This window comes from Stomoxys calcitrans, chromosome 2, assembly GCF_963082655.1.
Source record: "Stomoxys calcitrans chromosome 2, idStoCalc2.1, whole genome shotgun sequence".
Lineage (NCBI taxonomy): Eukaryota > Metazoa > Arthropoda > Insecta > Diptera > Muscidae > Stomoxys > Stomoxys calcitrans.
Window position 1 is genome coordinate 182,784,875 of NC_081553.1, and position 23,538 is coordinate 182,808,412.

General features: G+C 40.0%; 1 protein-coding gene across 4 annotated transcripts in view; it reads right to left on the reverse strand.

Annotated features, from left to right (window-relative positions):
- Nucleotides 1-23,538, reverse strand: part of LOC106095005 (uncharacterized) — a 51,105-nt gene that overhangs the window by 25,568 nt on the left and 1,999 nt on the right. For all 4 annotated transcript variants that reach the window (XM_059362109.1, XM_059362111.1, XM_059362110.1 and 1 more), the window contains exons 2-3: nt 1,604-1,920; nt 1,329-1,542 (exon numbers count right to left, since the gene is read on the reverse strand). In XM_059362109.1, the coding sequence (XP_059218092.1) occupies nt 1,329-1,542; nt 1,604-1,787 (398 nt within the window). In that variant the 5' untranslated portion in view covers nt 1,788-1,920. The remainder of the gene's footprint in view (nt 1-1,328; nt 1,543-1,603; nt 1,921-23,538) is intronic.

Sequence of the window (23,538 nt, forward strand, 5' to 3'; positions counted from 1 at the left end):
TATTGGGTTGCCCAAAAAGTAATTGCGGACTTTTTAAAAGAAAGTAAATGCATTTTTAATAAAACTTAGAATGAATTTTAATCAAATATACTTTTTTTACACTTTTTTTAAAGCAAGCTAAAATTAACGGCTGATAACTGACAGAAGAAAGAATGCAATTACAGAGTCACAAGCTGTGAAAAAATTTGTCAACGCCGACTGTATGAAAAATCCGCAATTACTTTTTGGGCAACCCAATATTATGACTTTCAACAACTGTGCCAGATAGGGTTCAAATAGGTTAATAACCTGATATAGCTGCCATATAAACCATTCTGTGATTTTGACTTCTTGAGCCTATAGAGGGCGCAATCAATTGCTATCCGATTTGGCTGAAATTTTGTACAACGGCTTCTCCCATATATATACTCTGAATCCGTCTATAGCCTGATGCAGCACCCCTATAAACCGATCTTCCTGTTTTGCTTGCTTGTAACTTTGTTAAAATGTCCCCCCCACAGGGACCGCACTATACACGTCACCTGTTTAACTGCCCGGCCAGACCCACTTGACTCAGACCCATATCCCTATGGACGCACCCCATCTTAGTCGCAGAGTTCCTGGGTCTTGACACTCAACAGAATCAAGCAGACGAAGGATAGAACACAATAAACTGCTACAACAACAACAACCAAGGCTAGTAATCAACTTGACTGGCAGTTTTTTATCTAATCCAACTTTTTCTTAAGTGAAAAAAAAATCAAGCATTCGAACCATTTATTAAATAACAAATTTTTGTGCAGGGTGTTAGCTGAATCAAATAAATGGGGCTTATAAATTGCAATTTGTTGAAGAAACTCAATTTGTTTAATAATATCCTTAAAATAAAGACAAAAACCAAGGACGACAAAATGCAAAACCAAAATAATATTTATGACCTCATGGCAGCAGATATTCAAAATGGAAACTTCCGGCGAATTCCGGAGAATTTATTAAAAATAATCTTTATCGAATGGAGCTCTATTTGTTTTTACACATTTTGGTGTTGCACCTGAGGGAACCTATCCACTTTTTCAATAAAATACCAACTTTATTGAGCATCATTAATACCTATTTGAGGTGGAAGAGCGTTTACTGAAAGTGCACATATGAGCGGTGTAATAATTGTAAGATGTGTTCTTCAAATAAAAAACATGATGATTATTGTTTCTAGCTTTTTGTAGGCAAATAAAAAATAAACAAACAATAAGAAAATCAAAAATATAGCCAAAGACAATTAAAAAAAAAAACTCCAAAATAAAATAACCCAAAACAGAACGATAAGAGAATCTTTTCCGCCTTACACTTACCCATTTTCACGCAATGATTTTAGTTGCGAGTTGGTCAAACGTCGAGGTTCACCTGTGCCATCCGAGGCCACAGCATCCAATTCATCAAAGGGTGGTGCTATGAACAGATCACGTAAATTGATGGGGCGAGTTTTGCGATTGCCTACAGTATTCGATCCATTATGACCGGAACCGCCCAAGGTTAAGGCAGCCGCCGACAAAGGTTGTGGAAGAACTGTAAAATTGTCAAGATTTCAATTTATAAGCATGGCAGTGAATAGTTTCCCATAGCTTACCAATCGGAAATGTTTTCCAATGATATAGAAATTGTTCTGCTACCGTTTTGATTTGTTGTACCAATTGTTCGACTTCAGCTGGGGCTCCTACGAGATTCACCGTGAACTGTACCGGTTCACGTTCTGGTCCAGCCAGTGTTAGTGGACGCAATTGCTGAGCCGAAGTACTGGTGGTCAAAGGCATTTTACTTTCAATTGCTTTTTTTTTTAAACTTCCGTACAGAGTTTTCTTTCTAAGCTGGGTTGTGGGGAGTGAGGCTCCTATTTCAATTTGTTATAGCCATTTCGTATGAATTTAATCTTTGGGTTGGGCAAATCTGAAATATATAAAAAAAAACAATCCAATAAAAACTTGACAAAAAAAATTAAAAAAAAGACGAGCTCAATGATCGGAGATTTTCTTTGAAAATATTGGGTTGCCCAAAAAGTAATTGCGGATTTTTTAAAAGAAAGTAAATGCATTTAGAATGAACTTTAATCAAATATACTTTTTTTACACTTTTTTTCTAAAGCAAGCTAAAAGTAGCAGCTGATAATTGACAGAAGAAAGAATGCAATTACAGAGTCAAAAAATTTGAAAAAATTTGTCAAAAAATTTGTCAACGCCGACTATATGAAAAATCCGTAATTACTTTTTGGGCAACCCAATAGAAAAGGAAAGCCAAGAATAGCAACAGACACCAACCACTGTGGAACGCCTATCAGCGCGCGAAAACATAACTACATGCCGTCTAAGCAATACCTTTTGGGCTGTTAACGCAGAGACCATCCTAATGTTCAACTTGTGGATATATATCCACCGCCCAGTGGCCTTAAGGTAGATCTATATGGTCTAGAGCGTGAGGTTCAGCGCTAAAAGAGAGAACCTCTAGATCATGCGGCATATCAAGCAGGTCTAGACAACAGTTCTGGCTCAATTACGTTCCGCCAGATGCTGCCGCCTCAACTCCTACAGAGCAAGGATTGATGCCGACATGCAAGATGCATGTCCCGATTGTAACCAGGGACCGCACGATACACGTCATCTGTTTAACTGCCCGGCCAGACCCTACATCAAGCGGCATATCAAGCAGGTCTAGACAACATTCTTGCAGACACGGTAGCAGATGCGGTAAATGGCTACCGGGTGAATGTAGTCCTTGGAGAACGGCCGCCTCCCCTGCCCCGGCAAACCAGAGTAGTTCTGGCTCAATTACGTTCCGCCAGATGCTGCCGCCTCAACTCCTACAGAGCAAGGATTGATGCCAACGTGCAAGATGTATGTCCCAATTGTAACCAGGGACCGCACGATAAACGTCATCTGCTTAACTGCCCGGCCAGACCCTACATCAAGCGGCATATCAAGCAGGTCTAGACAACATTCATGCAGACATGGTCGAAAACGGCCGCCTCCCCTGCCCCGGCAAACCAGAGTAGCTCTGGCTCATTTACGTTCCGCCAGATGTAGCCGCTTCAACTCCTACAGACCAAGCATTGATGCCGACGTGCAAGATGTATGTCCCGATTGTAACCAGGGACCGCACGATACACGTCATCTGTTTAACTGCCCGGTCAGACCCACTCGACTTAGACCAAGATCTTTGTGGACGCACCCCAACTTAGTCGCAGCGTTCCTGGCACTCTTGACACTCAAACAAACGAAAGATAGAACACAATAAACTGCTACAACAACAACAACTATGGGACGCGTTTCGTCTTTGGTTGGAATACTTTTCAACCATATTAGGTGTGATGGCTCCAAGGTCCGTATGTTGGTATGTTGTATGTTGTATCGTATCTACCACATTAAACACGCTCGACAAACCTGTCTATTAGCTGTACTTTACCCAATGCACTTGTTTTCATGTAATTACAGATTTTTTTTGTCTGCGACAATTACACGACATCCATGGTGCACATGATTCTGTACATCTGTTGGAATTTGTAATGATGACTTCGAACGGCAATGACTCTCGCCGCTACTCCCAAGTTTGAATCCCGGCCGGGCTCCTCCGAATTCTTTTCATATTTAAGTTTTTGCCTGTTAGGGCAAAGATCAATAAATTTCATGATTTTTGTTGGTATGTTGTATTTGAATCGTATTTATTGTGAAAACGCCTCTATGATGCAAATACCACTTTAACCACGCTCGACAACTCTGTCTATTAGCTGTACTTTTCCCAATTCATGTGTTTTCGTGTAATGACAGATTTTTTGTCTGCGACAACTACACTACTTCCATGGTGCACATGATTCTGTGCATCTGTTGGAAGCTGTATTGATGACTTCGAACACTAGACAACGGCAACGACTCTCCCCGCTGCTCCCAGGTTTGGAATACAGGCCAGACTCCTGCGATTTTTTTTTTTTTTCATTGTTAAGTTTTTTGCCTGCTAAGGCGAAGATCAATAAATTTCACAATTTTTGTTTGTTTCTCTTTGGAGACGAGCTCAATGATCGAAAATTTTCTTTGTAAATGGAAAAGGAAAGCCAGAGATCGCAACACACACCAACCACTAGGGACGCGTTTTGCCTTTGGTTAGAAGACTTTTCAACCATATTTGGTGTGATGGCTCCAATCGTATCGTATTTATTGCGAAAACGCCTCTATGATGCAAATACCACATTAAACACGCTCGACAATCCTGTCTATTAGCTGTACTTTACCCAATGCACTTGTTTTCATGTTATGACAGATTTTTTCTCTGCTACAATTACACTACTTCCATGGTGCACATGATCCTGTGCATCTTTTGGAATTTGTAATGATGACTTCGAACGGCAAAGACTCTCGCCGCTGCTCCCAAGTTTGAATCCCGGACGGGCTCCTCCGAATTCTTTTCATTTTTAAGTTTTTGCCGGTTAGGACAAAGATCAATAAATTTCATAATTTTTGATGATATGTTTTATTTGAATCGTATTTATTGTGAAAACGCCTCTATGATGCAAATACCACTTTGACCACGCTCGACAACCCTGTCTATTAGCTGTACTTTTCCCAATGCGTGTGTTTTCGTGTAAACACAGATTTTTTGCCTGCGACAACTACACTACTTCCATGGTGCACATGATTCTGTGCATCTGTTGGACGCTGTATTGATGACTTTGAACACTAGACAACGGCAACGACCCTCGCCGCTGCTCCCAGGTTTGGAATCCAGGCCAGACTCCTCCGATTTTTTTTTTTCATTGTTAAGTTTTTTGCCTGCAAAGGCGAAGATCAAAAAATTTCACAACTTTTGTTTGTTTCTCTTTCGAGACGAGCTCAATGATAGATTTTCTTTGCAAATGGAAAAGGAAAGCCAGAGATCGCAACACACACCAACCACTATGGGACGCGTTTCGTCTTTGGTTAGAAGACTTTTCAACCAGATTAGGTGTGATGGCTTCAAGGGCCGTAGGTTGTATTTGAATCTTATTTTGTACGAAAACGCCTCTGTGATACAACTACCACATTAACCACGCTCGACAACCCTGTCTATTAGCAGTACTTTTCCATGGTGCACATGATTCTGTGCATCTGTTGGAAGTTGTATTGATGACTTCGAACGCTAGACATCGGCATCGACTCACGCCGCTGCTCCCAGGTTTGAATACCGGACAGGCTCTGCCGAATTTTTTGCATTTTTAAGTTTTTTGCCGGTTAGGGCGAAGATCAATAAATTTCATAATTTTTGTTTGTTTCTCTTTCGAGACGAGCTCAATGATGGGAGATTTTCTTTGCAAATGGAAAAGAAAGCCAGAGATCGCAACATAGCAACCGCTATGGGACGCGTTTCGTCTTTGATTAGAAAACTTTTCAACCAGATTAGGTGTAATGGCTTCAAGGGCCGTAGGTTGTATTTGAATCTTATTTTGTACGAAAACGCCTCTATGATACAAATACCACATTAACCACGCTCGACAACCCTATCTATTAGCTGTACTTTTCCCAATGCATTTGTTTTCGTGTAATGACAGTTTTTTTGTCTGCGACAGCTACACTACTTCCATGATGCACATGATTCTGTGCATCTGTTGAAAGTTGTATTGATGGCTTCGAACGGTAGGCAACGGCAAAGGCTCTTGCTGTTTCTCCGTGTGCCCAGGTTCGAATCCCGGCCGGGCTCTGCCGAAACAACAAAATTTGTGAAATTTAGTGATCTTCGCCCTAACAGGCAAAAAACTTGAATGTGAAATATATATATTGTTTTCCACGGTGCGATTAAAGAAAAGGTGATTGCTGAAATTTCCAGGGCTACTTCCCTACCTTCCACAAACATAGAGCTCAAAATAACAATAACCCGGTTATAAATAGTAAGGCAGCAAGAACCGATTAGTTGCTGGTAGAAAAACTAAAGACCGGAGACCAAAGACCAAAGAATATAATACTAAGCACCCGTTGAAGGCTGTGAAATATAGTTGCGTCTGATGATTAGTGCGTGTTTTTCTCTATCATCTCGGCATATCATTTTCTGGATGAGGGACAAAATGTGTGTTGTGGATTACAAGGATATCTAAGGGAATAAAATGCTTCCATTACAGTTCATGTAAGTTAACGACTCAGGGCACCCGTCCTGACTAGCGGAATTCTACTTCCAAGAGCTTTCTATGCCGAGTTTAGAAGGCCTATCGCAATTATGGGATCGAGATCCTATTAAAAGCTTCTGGACATAAAAAAACAAAGATTTCAAAGCTTCCTTATTGTATTTACGTCCTTTTTCAATTTATTTTATCACTTTTTCCTCTTCTTCAATTGGGTGAACACCGCGAACCAATTTGAGGTGCTAACGCTTTAATTTACGAAATGAATATTGCAATAAAGCATGTGAACGAGCGGTAACCATTTGGGTTTTCTATCCTTTTCGATTTTACGTTACAACAAGTAAGAGCGTGCTAAGTTCGGCCGGGCCGAATTTTATATACCCTCCACCTTCCCGATATCTCTTTTTAGGCAAACAAAGGATGAAAGATAAGAATTGCTATGCTATTGGCTCTATACCAAGTTATGATACGAACCGGACCATAATTGAATTGAAGTTTGGAGACCATAGTAGAAGTCAATGTGTAAAATTTCAGCCAATTCGAATAAGAATTGCGCCCTTTAGAGTCTGAAGACGTGAAATAGGGAAATCGGTTTATATGGGAGCTTTAGCAGGCAATAGACTTAATCAGACCATATATGACATGTATGTTAAAGGTCATGAGAAAAGTTGTTGTACAAAATTTCAAACAAATCGGATAATAATTACGCCCTCTAGAGGCTTAAGAAGTCAAGTTCCCAGATCAGTTTATATGACAGCTATATCAGGTTATGGAACGATTTTAACCATACCTTGCAAAGTTGTAGGAAGTCATAACGAAACACCTCATGCCAAATTTCAGCCAAATCGGATAGAAGTTGCGCCCTCTAGAGGCTCAAGAAATCAAGATCCCAGATTGGTTTATAAGACAGATATATCAGGTTATGGAACGATTTTAACCATACCTTGCAAAGTTGTAGGAAGTCATAACGAAACACCTCATGCCAAATTTTAGCCAAATCGGTTAGAAGTTTCGCCCTCTAGAGGCTCAAGAAGTTAAGACCCCAGATCGGTTTATATGACAGCCATATCAGGTTGTGCACCGATTTGGACCATACTTAGCACAGTTGTTGGAAGTCGTAACGAAACACGTCATGTACAATTTCAGGTAAATCGGATAGAAATGGGCCTCAAATGAAAAGTAATTGAGAGTAGAAAACGAATTTGATATAGCCAATTGTTTTGGAGTACGGCCTAAAGCACCCCTTAAACTGAACTTCATTTCCTTTGGGAATAAAGAACGAATTTGATATTTATTTACAGTGCAAAGTGCCGGTGGCCGCCCCAGCCCCCAAAACACCCTCCAAACGGTTCATATTTATCGGCCATGGCAATATGGGGCCCAAATTAAAGAGATTTGAAAGAGCAGCACGAATTTGATATCCACATTTTTGGGTCGAAATGTCTGAGATGCCATCCCTCCCCTAATGAGAACATTACCCTAAGCAAGAACATTACCACCAGGAACCGAGAAGAGGCATACTTCTCACACATCAATGAGTGCTTTCCGATTCAAGTTTAAACTCAATGATAGGGGACCTTTTTTTATAGCCGAGTCCAAACGGCGTCCCGCAGTGCGACACCTCTTTGGGGAACATTTTTTAAATGACCATGCATGGCATAGTACCTCGCAAATGTCGCCAACATTAAGAGGGGATAAACACCGCTTTTCTTGCCAGGATTCAAACGCGTTCAGCGTCATAGGCTACACTGGCACAAATTCGATATCCGCATGCAGGGCGAAGTGTCCCCACCAAAAAACAATATTAGAGAGTTATAAAAGGCGCAGCGGAGCGGGGCCGGTTTGGCTAATTGTATAGATAACCAGCCAAGGCAAACCAGGTTCAGATTCAATTAACCTTCCGGTATATATCGCCTTGGAGGCCACCGTAGCGCAGAGGTTAGCTTTTCCGCGTATGACGCTGAACGCCTGGGTTCCAATCCTGGCGAGAGCATCAGAGAAAATTTTCAGCGGTGGTTTTCCCCCTCCTAATGCTGGCAACATTTGTGAGGGACTATGCCATGTAAAACTTCTCTCCAAAGAGGTGTTGCACTGCGGCACGCCGTTCGGACTCGGCTATAAAAAGAGGGCCCCTTATCATTGAGCTTAAACTCGAATCGGACTGCACTCATTGATATGTGAGAAGTTTGCCCCTGTTCCTTAGTGGAATGTTCATGGGGAAAATTTGCATATATCGCCTTAACTCTTGTTAGGCGGGGAGTGATGACAACATGGATAAGGCGTGACCTGCTTGTAAGGTCAAGGACCTCACTTCACCTATTGATCTGTCCATTCAATCCTTTTCCTTGGAATATACGTTGAAACGACCATCTTTTTGCATATTAATTGAAAATAAAATGTTTTGGGGGTGAGGAGAGGTTCCACCCATATAAAGGGCATCCCCAGGCTTGCTTCCCGCTCAATTTTAAAACGGCCAACGGCCTTCATCTCCATCGTACTGCAAATCCCCCAAAACAAATATCATTGTCATGATTTTCGTAACCTACTTCAGCAAATAAAACTTTAATTTTTCCAGCTGCATGTTGGTCGCTGCGTTGTCGTCCGGTTTATGAATGTGGTGTGTGAGTGAGCTTTTCAGTTGTTGGATACATAAATTCCTGCAACAAAATGATCTATAAATATTTGCATGATATCATTCATGGAACGATGAGAACAATTATAAATTAATGAAATAATTAACTATAAACAACCATAGAGGAATAGTGCGAAAATTCACGATTCGTTCTTCTTTCCATAGAGGCAGCAGAGAAACACACACACACACACAAAACTATACAAAAACTTTAGTAATTCCTCAACAACAACAACAAAAGCGAATGAAAAATTATAAACAAACAAAGCTTTGAAGTAAAACATCATACGTAGTACCGAAATCCGATGAAACAATGAATGTCCGTTCAACCAATAAAAAGCCTATTGAGATTTAAAATCATCAAATTGACCTTTGCTACCCACATACGTACATTAGGGTATGCCATACATGGATCCATGAACTACTCCACACACAGTAATAAAGTGCGTGAAAAGAAATTTCATTTTTTATTAGCATGCATACATACATATTTATTTAATACTAGCTGGACCGGGCCCGCTCCGCTTCACCTTCTTTGTGCTCCCTTCTTAAAATACTTTATTTCAGCCTAATATTCTCATGATGTCTGATTTAGGGGCATTTTCGGGGGTGAGGTGGTCCCCCAAACACTTGGCCCTGAAAAAATATCAGCATCGTGCTCTTTTCTCAAATACCATTTTTATACCCACCACCGAAGGATGGGGGTATATTCATTTTGTCATTCCGTTTGCAACACATCGAAATATCCATTTCCGACCCTATAAAGTATATATATTCTTGATCAGCGTAAAAATCTAAGACGATCTAGCCATGTCCGTCCGTCTTTCTGTTGAAATCACGCTACAGACTTTAAAAGTAGAGATATTGAGCTGAAATTTTGCACAGATTCTTTTTTTTTGTCCATAAGGAGGTTAAGTTCGAAGATGGGCTATATCGGACTATATCTTGATATAGCCCCCATATAGACCGATACGCCGATTTAGTGTCTTAGACCCATAAAAGCCACATTTATTATCCGATTTTGCTGAAATATGGGACAGTGAGTTATGTTAGGCCCTTCGACATCCTTCTTTAATTTGGCTCAGATCGGTCCAGATTTGGATATAGCTGCCATATAGGCCGATCCGCCGATTTAGGGTCTTAGGCACATCGAAGCCACATTTATTATCCGATTTTGCTGAAATTTTGGACAGTGAGTTGTGTAAGGTGGTGGGTATCCAAAGTTCGACCCGGCCGAACTTAACGCCTTTTTACTTGTTTAAACCCCATAATGCAATTGGTTTTGAGGGGAGTTCATAGGATGAGGCGTCCCCCAAAAACATGGCCCCAAGATTGATTATCAAATTCGTTTTCTAATCTCAAATACCTTTCATTTGAGCCACATATTGGCATGGTCGAAAAATGTTCACTCTTTTTGGGGGGTGTTTTGGGGAAGGGGTGATGCCTAAAATACATGGTCCTACATTTGGATATCAAATTCGTATTTTACTCCTAAATACCTTTATATGAGTCCCATATTGCGATGGTCAGTAAAAAATTCCTGATTGTGGGGTATTTTGGGAAAGGGGTAGAGCCCCAGAAAATTGGTCCCGATAGTGAGTATCAATTCTTGCTCTACCCCCCAATTCTCTCATTGACATGGTCGGTTAATATGCCCGATTTAGGGGTGTTTTGGAGAGTGGGGTGCTCCCCCAAACACTAAGCCCTGAAAATATATCAGCTACGTGCTCTATTCTCATATATTTGAACCCCATATTGCCATTGGCCTCAAAATTGGATATCAAATTCGTTTTCTAATCTCAAATACCATTCATTTAAACCCCTTATTGCGAAAGCCAGCAAATATGTCCGGTATGGGGTATGGGCCCTAAAAACTATGAATATCGAGCTCCACTGTCTTGAAGACCCAAATTGTCATGGTAAGCAAATACTTCCTACTTGGGGGTTGTTATGTTGATGGGTCCCCTAGACAGTTGGTCCCGAATGTTGATGTCAGATTCATGGTCTACTCCCAAATACCCTTAATTTGAGCTCCATTTTTTCTTAGTCGGCAAACATGACCGGTTTGGGGGGTGACTTGGCTTTTAAAATATATATCAGATTTGTGTTCTACTCTAAAATACGAATTATTTGAGCCTCATATTGCAATGATCAGCCAAATATTGGGTTGCCCAAAAAGTAATTGCGGATTTTTTAAAAGAAAGTAATTGCATTTTTTATAAAACTTAGAATGAACTTTAATCAAATACACTTTTTTTACACTTTTTTTCTAAAGCAAGCTAAAAGTCACAGCTGATTACTGACAGAAGAAAGAATGCAATTACAGAGTCACAAGCTGTGAAAAAATTTGTCAGCGCCGACTATATGAAAAATCCTTAATTACTTTTTGGGTTACCCAATACTTCCTATTTGGGTGGTGTTATGGGGGTGAGGTGAGTCCGTAGACATTTGGTCCCGAACGTTGATATCAGATTCGTGCTTTACTTCCAAAGACCTTTCATTTGAATCCCATATTGATATGGTCGTAAATTTTTCTTCTTTGGGGTATGTTCTCGGGGATGGGCGGCCCCCCAAACACTTGGCCCCACATCTGGATATCAGATTCATATTCTACACTCAAATACCTTTTATTTAAGCACCATATTGCCATGGTCAGTAAATAAATTCTGTTTGGGAGGTGTTTTGGGAAAGCGGTTGACGCCCAGAAACTTTGTCCCAAATTTGGATATCAGATTCGTATTTTACTCTCAAATACCTTTCATTTGAGTCCCATATTGCCATGGTCGGTAAATATGTCCAATTTAGGGGTGTTTTGGGGGTTGAGGTGGACCCCAAACACCTTAATCTTAAATACCTTTCATTTAAGTCCCATATTGTCGTGGTTGGTGTATATATATATTTGGTAGGTTTTGTGGTGGGGCGTCCCCCCCCCCCTCCCTAGGTCCCCATCCGAAATTCGAATACCAAATTTTTGTTTGTAAGTTACTATAGGTTAGGTAAGAGTGGCAGTCCTTTACAAACTCACTTAGACAAGTCCATTGTGATACTACAGTAGCGACAGACCAAGGTTCTGGCGGGAATCGAACCCACTGCCGCTGCACTGGTAATCCAAGCACACTACCAACTCGGCTACCGGGGCGCCCTATGTTACTATAAGAGAGCATACAAAATTTCGCTTAAATCGCACCACCCATCTCCGAGATCTCGCGTTTTTGAAAATTAGGGTAAGAGGGAGGGTCCGCTCCCCCTTCAGATAAAAAAAATGTAGTAACCTATTTTCACCACGGGATCATTACGCACCATCAGTGAAAATTTCAAGAAAATCGGTTCAGCCGTTTTTGAGTGTATAAGGTACACACAAACAAACACAAATTGATTTTTATATATAAGACAAGATTAAGCTTATTTAAGGAGCATTTTTCATCCGATTTGGATGAAACTTAATTCAGAATTACCGTGTCGATTTTGCAATTGCTTGAGCTTAAACAAGTAAGAGCGTGCAAAGTTTGGCCAGGCCGAATCTTATATACCCTCCACCATGGATAGCATTCCTCGAGTTCTTTGCGCGGTATCTCTTTTTAGGCAAACAAAGAATAATGAATAAGATCTGTTCAATCCCATGGCAGCCGGTTGTGCGTACCGGATTGACCCGATGATGTCCTTCATCGACAAGGGCTGCCGCCACAGTGTACAACACACTGCTACAACAACAACAATAAGAACTGTTGTGTTATTGGAGCTATATCAAGCTGTAGTCCGATTCGGACCATAAATGAATTAAATACTAAACATTGTAGAAGTCATTGTGTAATATGTCTATTTGGATAATAACTACGCCCTCTAGAGGCTCAAGAAGTCAAGATCCCAGATGGGTTTATATGGCAGCTATATCAGGTCATGTATTGATGTGCGCCATACTTAGCACAGTTGTTGGAAGTTATAGCAAAACACATCATTCAAAATTTTAGCCAAATCGGATGAGAATTGCGCCCTCTAGCGGCTCAAGAATTCAAAATCCAAGATCGGTTTATATGGCAGCTATATCAAAACATAAACCGATTTCGCCCATTTACAATCCCAACCGAACTACACTAATAAAAAGTATTTGTACAAAATTTCAAACGTCTAGCTTTGCTCCTTCGAAAGTTAGCGCGCTTTCGACAGACAGACGGACGGACATGACTATACAACAAATTTCGCCCATGAACATTCCACTAAGGAACAGGGGCAAACTTCTCACATATCAATGAGTGCAGTCCGATTAAAGTTTAAGCTCAATGATAAGGGGTCTCCTTTTTATAGCCAAGTCCGAACGGCGTGCCGCAGTGCGACACCTCTTTGGAGAGAAGTTTTACATGACATAGTACCTCACAAAAATGTTGCCAGCTTTAGGAGAAAAACCACCGCTAAGAAAATTTTTTTGATGGTCACGCCAGAATTCGAACACAGGCGTTCAGCGTCATAGGCGGACATGCTAACCTCTGCGCTACGTTGGACATGACCATATCGACATAAAATGTCATGACGATCAAGAATATATGTACTTTATGGGGTCTTAGACGCATATATCGAGGTGCTACAAGCAGAGTGACGAAATTAGTTGGATTCGTGAAGAAAATATCTTTCCGTAGTGGTGCTGGACGAAGCAATACTCTTTCCCATTTCCTTGAAATCTTCAGTGTATGGCATCAAGATCGCATAATTCATGTCCCAAAAATTCAAAAAAAACCAACTTGGTTTGCAATTGCTGTAACTTCCCTATTTTGGCAAACTACAATTTTTCAGACACCGTAAGATTCGTGACAAAATTTCCTTTCCGTAGAGGTGCTACATGAAGCGATACTGTAAAGGTTGCTATGGAAAACATAGCAAAAACCAATTTATTTTGGGCGTAAAAATTCAAAGTCGTTTTCAAGGCCAACAACGCTGTAACTCCTTCATTTTTTCGAATTTCGAATATTTTCTAGCATTCCGCAGTTCGAAATTCGAAGACGATTCGTAAAATAAACAGAATTACTTAAAATTTCACATTTTATTTTTTTTTTTTTTGCATTTTTTTAGCAAAGGCTAACAACCCCTTATGAAAATTTTCAATTTTTGATGCGAAAAAAATTTTCGAGTTGAGTATAGAGTATTGAAGATTATGGCAAAAAAATCGGTTTAGCGCAACTCCTATGTTTTTTCTTCAAAAAACAAGCTCAAAATCGCATAATTGATATCCAAAAAACCCAAAAAAATCTACGTGAGTTTCAAATTGCTGTAACTTCGTTAGTTTTGCGAACTTCAACATTCTGATGACGGTGTCCTATGGTGGAGGGTATAAAAATTACATTACAATGACCACTCAAGACCCCTGTCAACAGCTCTAAATGTATGTTGTGCTTCTCCGTTAGAATTCCCAAAAATCTAAGGCTGATTTATATTGGGATTCCTTTGTACCATGTTAAAGCTTAAACTAAACCAACGGTCAAAACACGTTGATTAGTTACTTTTTTCAAATTTACTATTTTAATTAACATTTCAATATTATACCGCCATCTTTAGGCAATAAACCTATTGGGTTGCCCAAAAAGTAATTGCGGATTTTTCATATAGTCGGCGTTGACAAATTTTTTCACAGCTTGTGACTCTGTAATTGCATTCTTTCTTCTGTCAGTTGTCAGCTGTTACTTTTAGCTTGCTTTAGAAAAAAAAAAATGTAAAGAAAGTATATTGGATTAAAGTTCATTCTAAGTTTTATTAAAAATGCATATACTTTCTTTTAAAAAATCCGCAATTACTTTTTGAGCAACCCAATAGATGGAGGAGATTCTCTATAGATAGACTCGATGTCTCAACTACAATATAGTATGTCCATTATAAACACATTAACGCCCGCGCTTGGTTTTTTTTTGTGGAAATAATGTTGCAAAAATAACTAACCAAACATGCCCATAAACAAAAAGTCAATTTTACCAAGCTAAGCTAACAAAAAATTCAAATATATATGTTAAATATATTCAATTTTAACACTACCAAAATTCAAGTTGGAGAGAAGAGAATTTATAATGCGATTAGTAAAAGAAACCAGATTGGAGTAGATTGTATCATAACAAGTAAAAGCGTGCTAAGTTCGGCCGGGCCGAATCTTATATACCCTCCACCATGGATCGCATTTGTCGAGTTCTTTTATAAAGACAAGATTTGCTCTGCGATTAGAGCGATATTAAGATATGGACCACATGATGATATGATTGGACCACAATTAAATTATATGTTGGAGACCTGTGTAAAATGTCAGCCCATTCGAATAAGAATTGCGCCCTCTGGGGGCTCAAGAAGTAAAATAGAGAGATCGATTTTTATGGGGGCTGTATCAAGCTATGGACCGATTCAGACCATAATAAAACCGTAAGTAGATGGTCATGAGAGGATCCGTCGTACAAAATTTCAGGCAAATCGGATAATAATTGCGCCCTCTAGAGGCTCAAGAAGTCAATACCCAAGATCGGTTTATATGACAGCTATATCAGGTTATTGACCGATTTGAACCATACTTGGCACAGTTGGTGGATATCATAACAAAATACTTCGTGCAAAAGATCATTTAAATCGGATAATAATTGCGCCCTCTAGAGGCTCAAGAAGTCAATACCCAAGATCGGTTTATATGACAGCTATATTAGGCTATGGACCGATTTGAACCATACTTGGCACAGTTGGTGGATATCATAACAAAATACTTCGTGCAAAAATTCATTCAAATCGTATAAAAATTGCGCCCTCTAGAGGCTCAAGAAGTCAAGTCCCCAGATCTGTTTATATGACAGCTATATCAGGTTATGCACCGATTTAAACCATACTTGGCACAGTTGTTGGATATCATAACAAAACACGTCGTGCAAAATTTCATTCAAATCGGATAATAATTGCGCCCTCTAGAGGCTCAAGAAATCAATGCCCAAGATCGGTTTATATGACAGCTATATCAGGCTATGGACCGATTTGAACCACACTTGGCACATTTGTTGGATATCATAACAAAATACTTCGTGCAAAAATTCATTCAAATCGTCTAAGAAGTGCGCCCTCTAGAGGCTCAAGAAGTCAAGACCCAAGATTGGTTTATATGATAGCTATATCAGTTTATAGACCGATTTGAACCATAGTCGTCACAGTTGTTGGATATCATAACAGAATACTTCGTGCAACAGAATACTTCAAATCGTATAAGATTTGCGCCCTGTAGAGGCTCAAGAAGTCAAGACCCAAGATCGGTATATATGGCAGCTATATCAGGTTATGCACCGATTTGAACCATACTTAACACAGTTGTTGGATATAATAACGAAACACGTCGTGCAAAATTTCATTCCCACCGGATAAGAATTGAGCACTCTAGAGCCTCAAGAAGTCAAGACCCAAGATTGGTTTATATGATAGCTATATCAGGTTATGGACCGATTTGAACCATACTCGGCACAGTTGTTGGATATCATAACAAAACACGTCGTGCAAAATTTTATTCCAATCGGATAAGAATTGAGCACTCTAGAGGCTCAAGAAGTCAAGACCCAAGATTGATTTATATGACAGCTATATCAGGTTATGGACCGATTTGAATCATACTTGGCACAGTTGTTGGATATCATAACAAAACACGTCGTGCAAAATTTTATTCCAATCGGATAAGAATTGAGCACTCTAGAGGCTCAAGAAGTCAAGACCCAAGATCGGTATATATGGCAGCTATATCACAACATTGACTGATATGGCCCATTTACAATCCCTATCGACGTACAATAATAAGAAGTATTTGTGCAAAATTTCCAGCGGCTAGCTTTACTCCTTCGAAAGTTAGCGTGCTTTTGACAGACAGACGGACGGACATGGCTAGGTCGACATAAAATGTCACGACGATCAAGAATATATATACTTTATGGGGTCTCAGACGAATATTTCGAGTAGTTACAAACAGAATGACGAAATTAGTATACCCTCATCCTATGGTGGAGGATATAAAAAGAATATTTTTAAAGCATTATATATAGAATCCGCTTAGTTACCGATTTTTTTTTTAGTGTTTTTTGTTAAAAAAAAATAAAAAAAAATTTGAACCAACAATGTTCCATAGTTATTATATTAGTTCAACAAAGTCAACAATAGTTGTATTGTTCGAAAAAACAAAAAGAGCTTCCATTCATTCAAGATAAGTTTAAAATGTTGTTTGATTTATGATCATATGTGCAGATTTTATGCCGCGACCATAAAATTACCATACATCTATGCTTTGTGGGAATGCGCTGAATCTTTTGTATCTACTGAACTGAAAAAGTCGCCTCTGACGGTTCCGGCACGAGATTGTTCTTTAGCACCACAAAGGCTGACTCTTTGTGCTCAGATTTGTGTTATGTCTATCGTTATCACAGGAAACTTAGCTGGGAGCTACAGGGCGCGTCCACAGGTTGCGGATACTGCAATGCGAACAATAAGCGGTATCGAGCGGAGAGTCCCAATTAGAGGCCAGGCGGCACCGGCACCTGCTTAAATGCTGAGTTTCCATGATGCACGATATGATGCGGCGCCTTTAAATATCCAATGACCATAAAATTCCCGCGGCGTTCGGTTCTATGGACCAAAAAGAGTTAACCCACCTGTAGGAGCTTGGCGAGGATCGCTACCTCCCCATAAAAATGTGGCTACTACAACAGCAAGCCGCTGTAGTCGAACCTTCTACTGGCATTGATCCAAATCGTATACTTTGTTGTACTTTTTATTGAATTTCTAGCTGAACCGGGCCCGCTCCGCAGCTTCTTCTTTCACTTTATATGGAACAATATTATCATTTGAATACTTAGTTTCGTCAATTAAAGAGCTTTTAGTGAATACCATGCCACGAATGCTGTTAAATATCATTTATTTGAACCCTATATTGGCACTGGCTTTAAAATAAAATATCAAATTCGTTTTCTAATCTTAATTAGACCCCTTATTGCAAAAGTCAGCAAATATGTCCGGTTTGGGGTATGGCCCCTAAAAACTATCAATATCGAGCTCCACTCTCCTTAAGACCCAAAGTGTCTTGGTAAGCAAATACGTGCTATTTGGGTGTTGTTATGGGGGTGGGACGTCCGCTAGCCAGTTGATCCCGAATTTTGATATCAGATTTGCAGTCTACTTCCAAATACCTTTTATTTGAGCCCCATATTTCTATAGTCGGTAAACAGTGACTTGGTGACTTGGCCCTGAAAATATGTATCAGATTCGTATTATTTTCCAAAATACCTCTTATTTGAGCTCCATATTGCAATTGTCAGCTATTTGGGTGGTGACCTGGTGGGTTAGGGTGCCCTCATAGACACTTTTTCCCTAACATTCTTAGATTCGTGATTTTTACTCCCAGAGACTCTTTTAATTGAGCCCCACATTGCTATGGTCGCAAATTTGTCCTCTTTGGGGAGAGTTTTTGGGGGAGGGGCGGTCCCCAAAAACTTGGTCCCACATTTGGATATCAGATTCGTATTCTACTCGCAAATACCTTTTATTTGAGTCTCATATTGCCATGGTCGGTAAATATGTCCGATTTAGAGGTGTTTTGTTGGGTGGGGTGGTCTCCCAAACACTCTCTCCGAAAAATTGAATACCAGATATGTTTTGTACTCTTAAATACCTTTCATTTGAGTCCCATATTGTAGTGGTTGGTCTATATATATATGGCGTTTTTAAGGGGTGGTGCGGCCCCCTATAAACCCCACCCAAAATTTTAATACAAAATTTTTGTTTTTTGGTATACATAAGAGGGCACACAAAATTAAATAGGTTAAATCGCAACACCCATCTCCGAGATCTGGCGTTTTTAAAAATTATGATAAGGGGGAGGGTCCGCCCTCCCTTCAGATATCAAAAAATTTAATACCCTATTTTCACCACGGGATCATTAAGCGTCCCTCAATTGGGCATCTGTAGACTGTTACTTGTCGTAGTTGTCCACAATGACATATAAATATGGTACCCTGCACCTTACCCCAATTTTCAAAAACGCTGTATTTCGAAGGTTAGGCATCGATTTAGACGAAATTTTGTTCGCAGCCTTTAAGGTAACCAAAAGAGCCAACTTGGCATAAATAAGCTGGGGGAACGCTACCCCACCCCATAAATAGACAAGCAGACGAATCAAATCTTTATGGATGTAGAGTAAGAATCTAATATGAAAACGTGGCCCAAAAAGTCTAGCACCATCCATCCAATAAAAAAAACCCAACGGGACTTGTTTATCGATATATTCCATAGAGTACGAATATGAATCAAGAATCGGGAACGAAGAATCTGGGGGTCTGTCCCACCCTCAAAAACCCAACCGGGCATGTTTACCTATTTGCACATGCAAATTTGCCTATGAACAATCCATTAAGGAACAGGGGAAAATTGCAGATTTTGCCCATGAACATTCCACAAAGGAACAGGGGAAAACTTCTCACCTGTCAATGAGGGCAGTCCGATTCAAGTTTAAGCTCAATGACAAGAGGTGTCCTTTTTAAAGCCGATTCCGAACGGCTGCCGCAGTGCGACACATCTTTTGTCTGCCAGAGCAAATGGTACAGCAACCCAAAAATGTCGGCACTAAAATTAGGAGGGTATAAACACCACTGACATTTTTATACCCACCACCGTAGGATGGGGGTATGCTAATCTTGTCATTCCGTTTGTAACACTTCGAAATTTTTGTCTAGGACCTCATAAAGTATATATATTCTTGATCGTCTCGACGTTCTGAATCGATCGAATCCGTCCATCCATTTGTCAAAATCCCCATAGAGGTCGAACGCGTACTTAGTATCGATGTAGGTCATTGGGGATTGCAAATGGGCCATATCGGTTCAGATTTAGAAGTAGCTCCCATATAAACCGATCTCCCTTCTTGAGCCCCTGGATTGAAGCCACGTCAAATGTGTGCGATGATGGCATGCAAAGCAGTTGTTGTGCTATGCAGTCTTTGAAATCCATGCTGATGCTCGGCGAATGGAAATTCTCCTACGAGGGTCGGGAGGAGTAATGCCTCAACCGTCTTGACTACTGGTGAGAGGAAGGAGATCGTTCTATATGACTCCCCCCAACTCGGGCTTAAGTAACGAGATTACTCTGCCCATTTCCCAGACATTGGGAACTATCTTATAGTTCCCAATATCTGGATAGGTTGAGGACAGTATTAAGAGTAAGGTACTCAACCTGGTGCATCGCTTCGGATCAGTTACAGTAACGTAGCCAAAAGTGACTAATGGTGATTTCGATTGTGAAAAAAAGTGCAGCATTTTTTCGACATGTTGCACTGAAATCGAAATTTTGTGTTCGATTCTCCAAAAAAGTGTAACCCCACCACCGGGTAAATGTTCGTTTGTAATGGTGTTGCCCACTGAAAGTGAAAAAATGCTGCATTTTCTACACCGTGGCTAGGCTAGGATGGAGAATGCCGCACTTTAAATCAGCTGCTATCATCTCATGTGCATGCCACCGTTCAAGCAAATTTTGGTTGAGAAGAAGAAGAAGAAAACAATTTGTAGAATGTTTGGCAAAATTTTAAAAAGAAATACATAAAAAAGGTAAAAGTAATCGCGTTTTATTTAGCTAACGGCATATTAGATGCATTGCTACATTTTACAGCATTATTTGGTTGAAATTACAATATACGGGCATATTAACATGTTCGATTGAAAATGTAAAAAGTGTAAAACTATGAGAGGGATAAGTCAGCATTCCCAAAATGTTGTCCCGTATAAGTGCAACATTAGTGTAACATTTTTTTTCAGAATCGAAATCACCATAAGGTCCTGTCATCCAGTTTACCGGTGTTCGAGAGTGACTTAACAGTAGACCACAGCTTGCCTAAACCCGTACCTAATTTACATTGATCCAAGCGTTCCAGCCATAAATTCCACCAATGTTCATTGACTTCCCTGTTTGTTTTCAGATACAGCTCGCTGATTCTGGGGTTAGTAGGGTCCGAACAACGAATCCCATAACGCTCGCCTGCGTGTAGTGCTCACTGCCTGCGTCGGGAATAAAGCGAGCGACTGCTGCGTTAATGATTTCTCGGAGATCCTCTCGGCAACTAGCAAATTCGAGGGGGGTGTCAATTCACTGAAGCGCCAATTGGTGTGCTCTCGGAAAACCAGCTCAATAGGCGCTGTTCTCATTGATAAACGTCCGGCACTCAGAGGTTATGAGGTCGATGGTGAGAATTATGGGCAGGTTGTCTGATCCCAAAAAAATGACGGCTTGCCAGGATACGTCACTGAGAAGATCAGGAGTGCAATGAAAATGACTGGCGAGCTGCTACACCTCCTCGTAATGCTAGTGGGGGCTACCTTATTCGCCGTGAAAAACGTGGAGGCATCAATCTGCTCTGCCAAAGCTTTGGCCCGCTAGTCGTTACCTAGGGGAGAATGCCACGGGATGTAATGCGCACAAAAGTCTCTTAGAACCAGACGATTATTGCCAGATAGTAGCCCACTTATGTCGGGCTTTTAACCCTGGCCATTAATTGGAACACAGCCAACAACCGGCGGTATATACACGTTGTATAGCTCTATCCCGGCAGTACCGGATCTGACTGCTATCCACATGCACTCCATGTAGGGGTCACTATCGTCAAGCGTAGGTGAAATGGGTCTTTACTGCAAGGAATGATGTATCACGAAGGCCAATCCTCCATCTCCCTTCCGTAATCGATCCTTACGTAGCACATTGTATCCATGACAACTGTCCAAGCTGCAGGTATTGGCCAGCTTTGTCTTTTGGATCGCTGCAACCAATATGACGACGATGCTTGTGACCCACTGCTGTCTATGTTCGCACAGCACCTTGCAACATATTCAGTGTGACTATACTACCGTAGAGACGTTAGGCCAGAGCAAGATAGGAAATGTACCCACCTCATGTACCGGTTACACCTCACCGACACCGACCAATGATGGAGGTGGGTTCTTTCCAATCCCGGCACGGACTAGAAGCTTGCGGAAAAGGCACTCCGGGATATGCCTCTCCCATGACGGAAAAGGGACGAACGCATACACTTAGGTGAACACATACCATCAGTAACTTAAAAAGAGTAAACAATTCTAAATCTAACAAATTTTTGCTAGTGATATGTAAGTACTTAACTTTTGCAAGGTTTTTAGTCAGGAAACACTCTTTTATCTGGAACCTTTATATGCTCCCAATACCGTAGCTTAGCTAATTTATACATCTGCATATGCTCCTGTGTGCTGTGCAAAGACTATATACGACATATACAATCCTAAAATCTTTGGTGCTAAGTTATTGTAGACTTGATTTTCCCGAGGCTAATAACACATTCCCAAAAAGAAAAGTTTTTTTTTCATATTTAAATCGAAAACACCTTTATTAGTAATTGAAACTAGAATACATTCTTGTCCCACTTTGGACAATAGCAGGTTTATCGTCACATGCAAAAAGCATGTACACATGTGTGTGTTCTTTCGAACATCAATAGGTGGGGAGGAACCGAGAAAACAATCTGACAAATGCAAGTGTTATAATAGCAGTCCAACAAATACACAAATAATACATCGTCGTCATCATCCTACAGAGATGAAGACGAAAACAACACGAAGAAGAACTTCGAACGATGTGGATAGGACAACAATTATCAGAGTACGAGACTGTCACTTTTCATTGTTGCGAGAAGTTAAATTGAAGCAAAAAATATAACAACAACTCACAGTCATAACGTTGAATCTTGGGGATGGTATGGATGGCGATTGTGATGATGTTATTATTGTTGTTGTTTTTTTTTCCTGCTGCTACCATGAATGTGTTACTCTTTAATGCTCTGATGAATCTTTTCATACACAATATTGGCGCAACAAAAAAAAAAACGAAAACAGCAACAACAAAAATAACACACTACCGCTCCAACAACAATGAAAGTAAAACGAAATACCGTATTGTCTGTGACAAATCCCCCATACCATCCAAAAAAAAGGGACAAGAACTAACAAGAAATATAACAGGGCCGGTTTTGTCGCATTTTGACAAAATATGCCAATTAAGGGCCTTTTTAGCGCATGCTCAAGCATTGAATTGTAAAGCAAAGATTAAAGTACAAAAAATGCGAAGAAAAACTATAACAAAATAACAATACATCATGAAGAAGAGAAACGTATTTCTGCTTTAGTCCTGTTTTACACATATGTTTAGTATTTTACGACATTGAAAGAAAAATCGTCGAAGTAGACAGACTAGTTTTAAATCTTATGCAGAGTTTACATGGCACATCTGATGTATGGTCATTGTAATAGTATTGATGAAAACAATACATAAACATAACAATCCGTCATGGCTGAAAAATCAAAATAATTTGATTTTTTCGATGAATAACGTCTATCGATTACCGTTTACAAAGAAAATCAAAAAATCAAAAGAAAAGAAAAAATTGATGTACCGTTTTTGGCAAAATCTGTAAGCAACACCTACATACGAGGAGTACGACCATGATGTGCCATTTAAAGGATTCAATAGGGGCGCTCTAAAAAGGGTAATTGCTCTCACTAGAGGCTTATACTACATACGCTTTTCACAGTTGAAAAAACATATGTTTCGTGATTACTTTTTTGAAACACTGCAAAAATGTAATACTAATAATGTGTACCACATATTTATCTTTACGTATTATATTCCACCGGAGCATATAACATCCTACAAATTGTTCCGTTGCCATTTAGACAAAATTAAATTGCATAATATTCCTTTCCTAACCTTTACATTAAATTGTATTGGCGGTTGGAATGTTAAGTATGTTAGA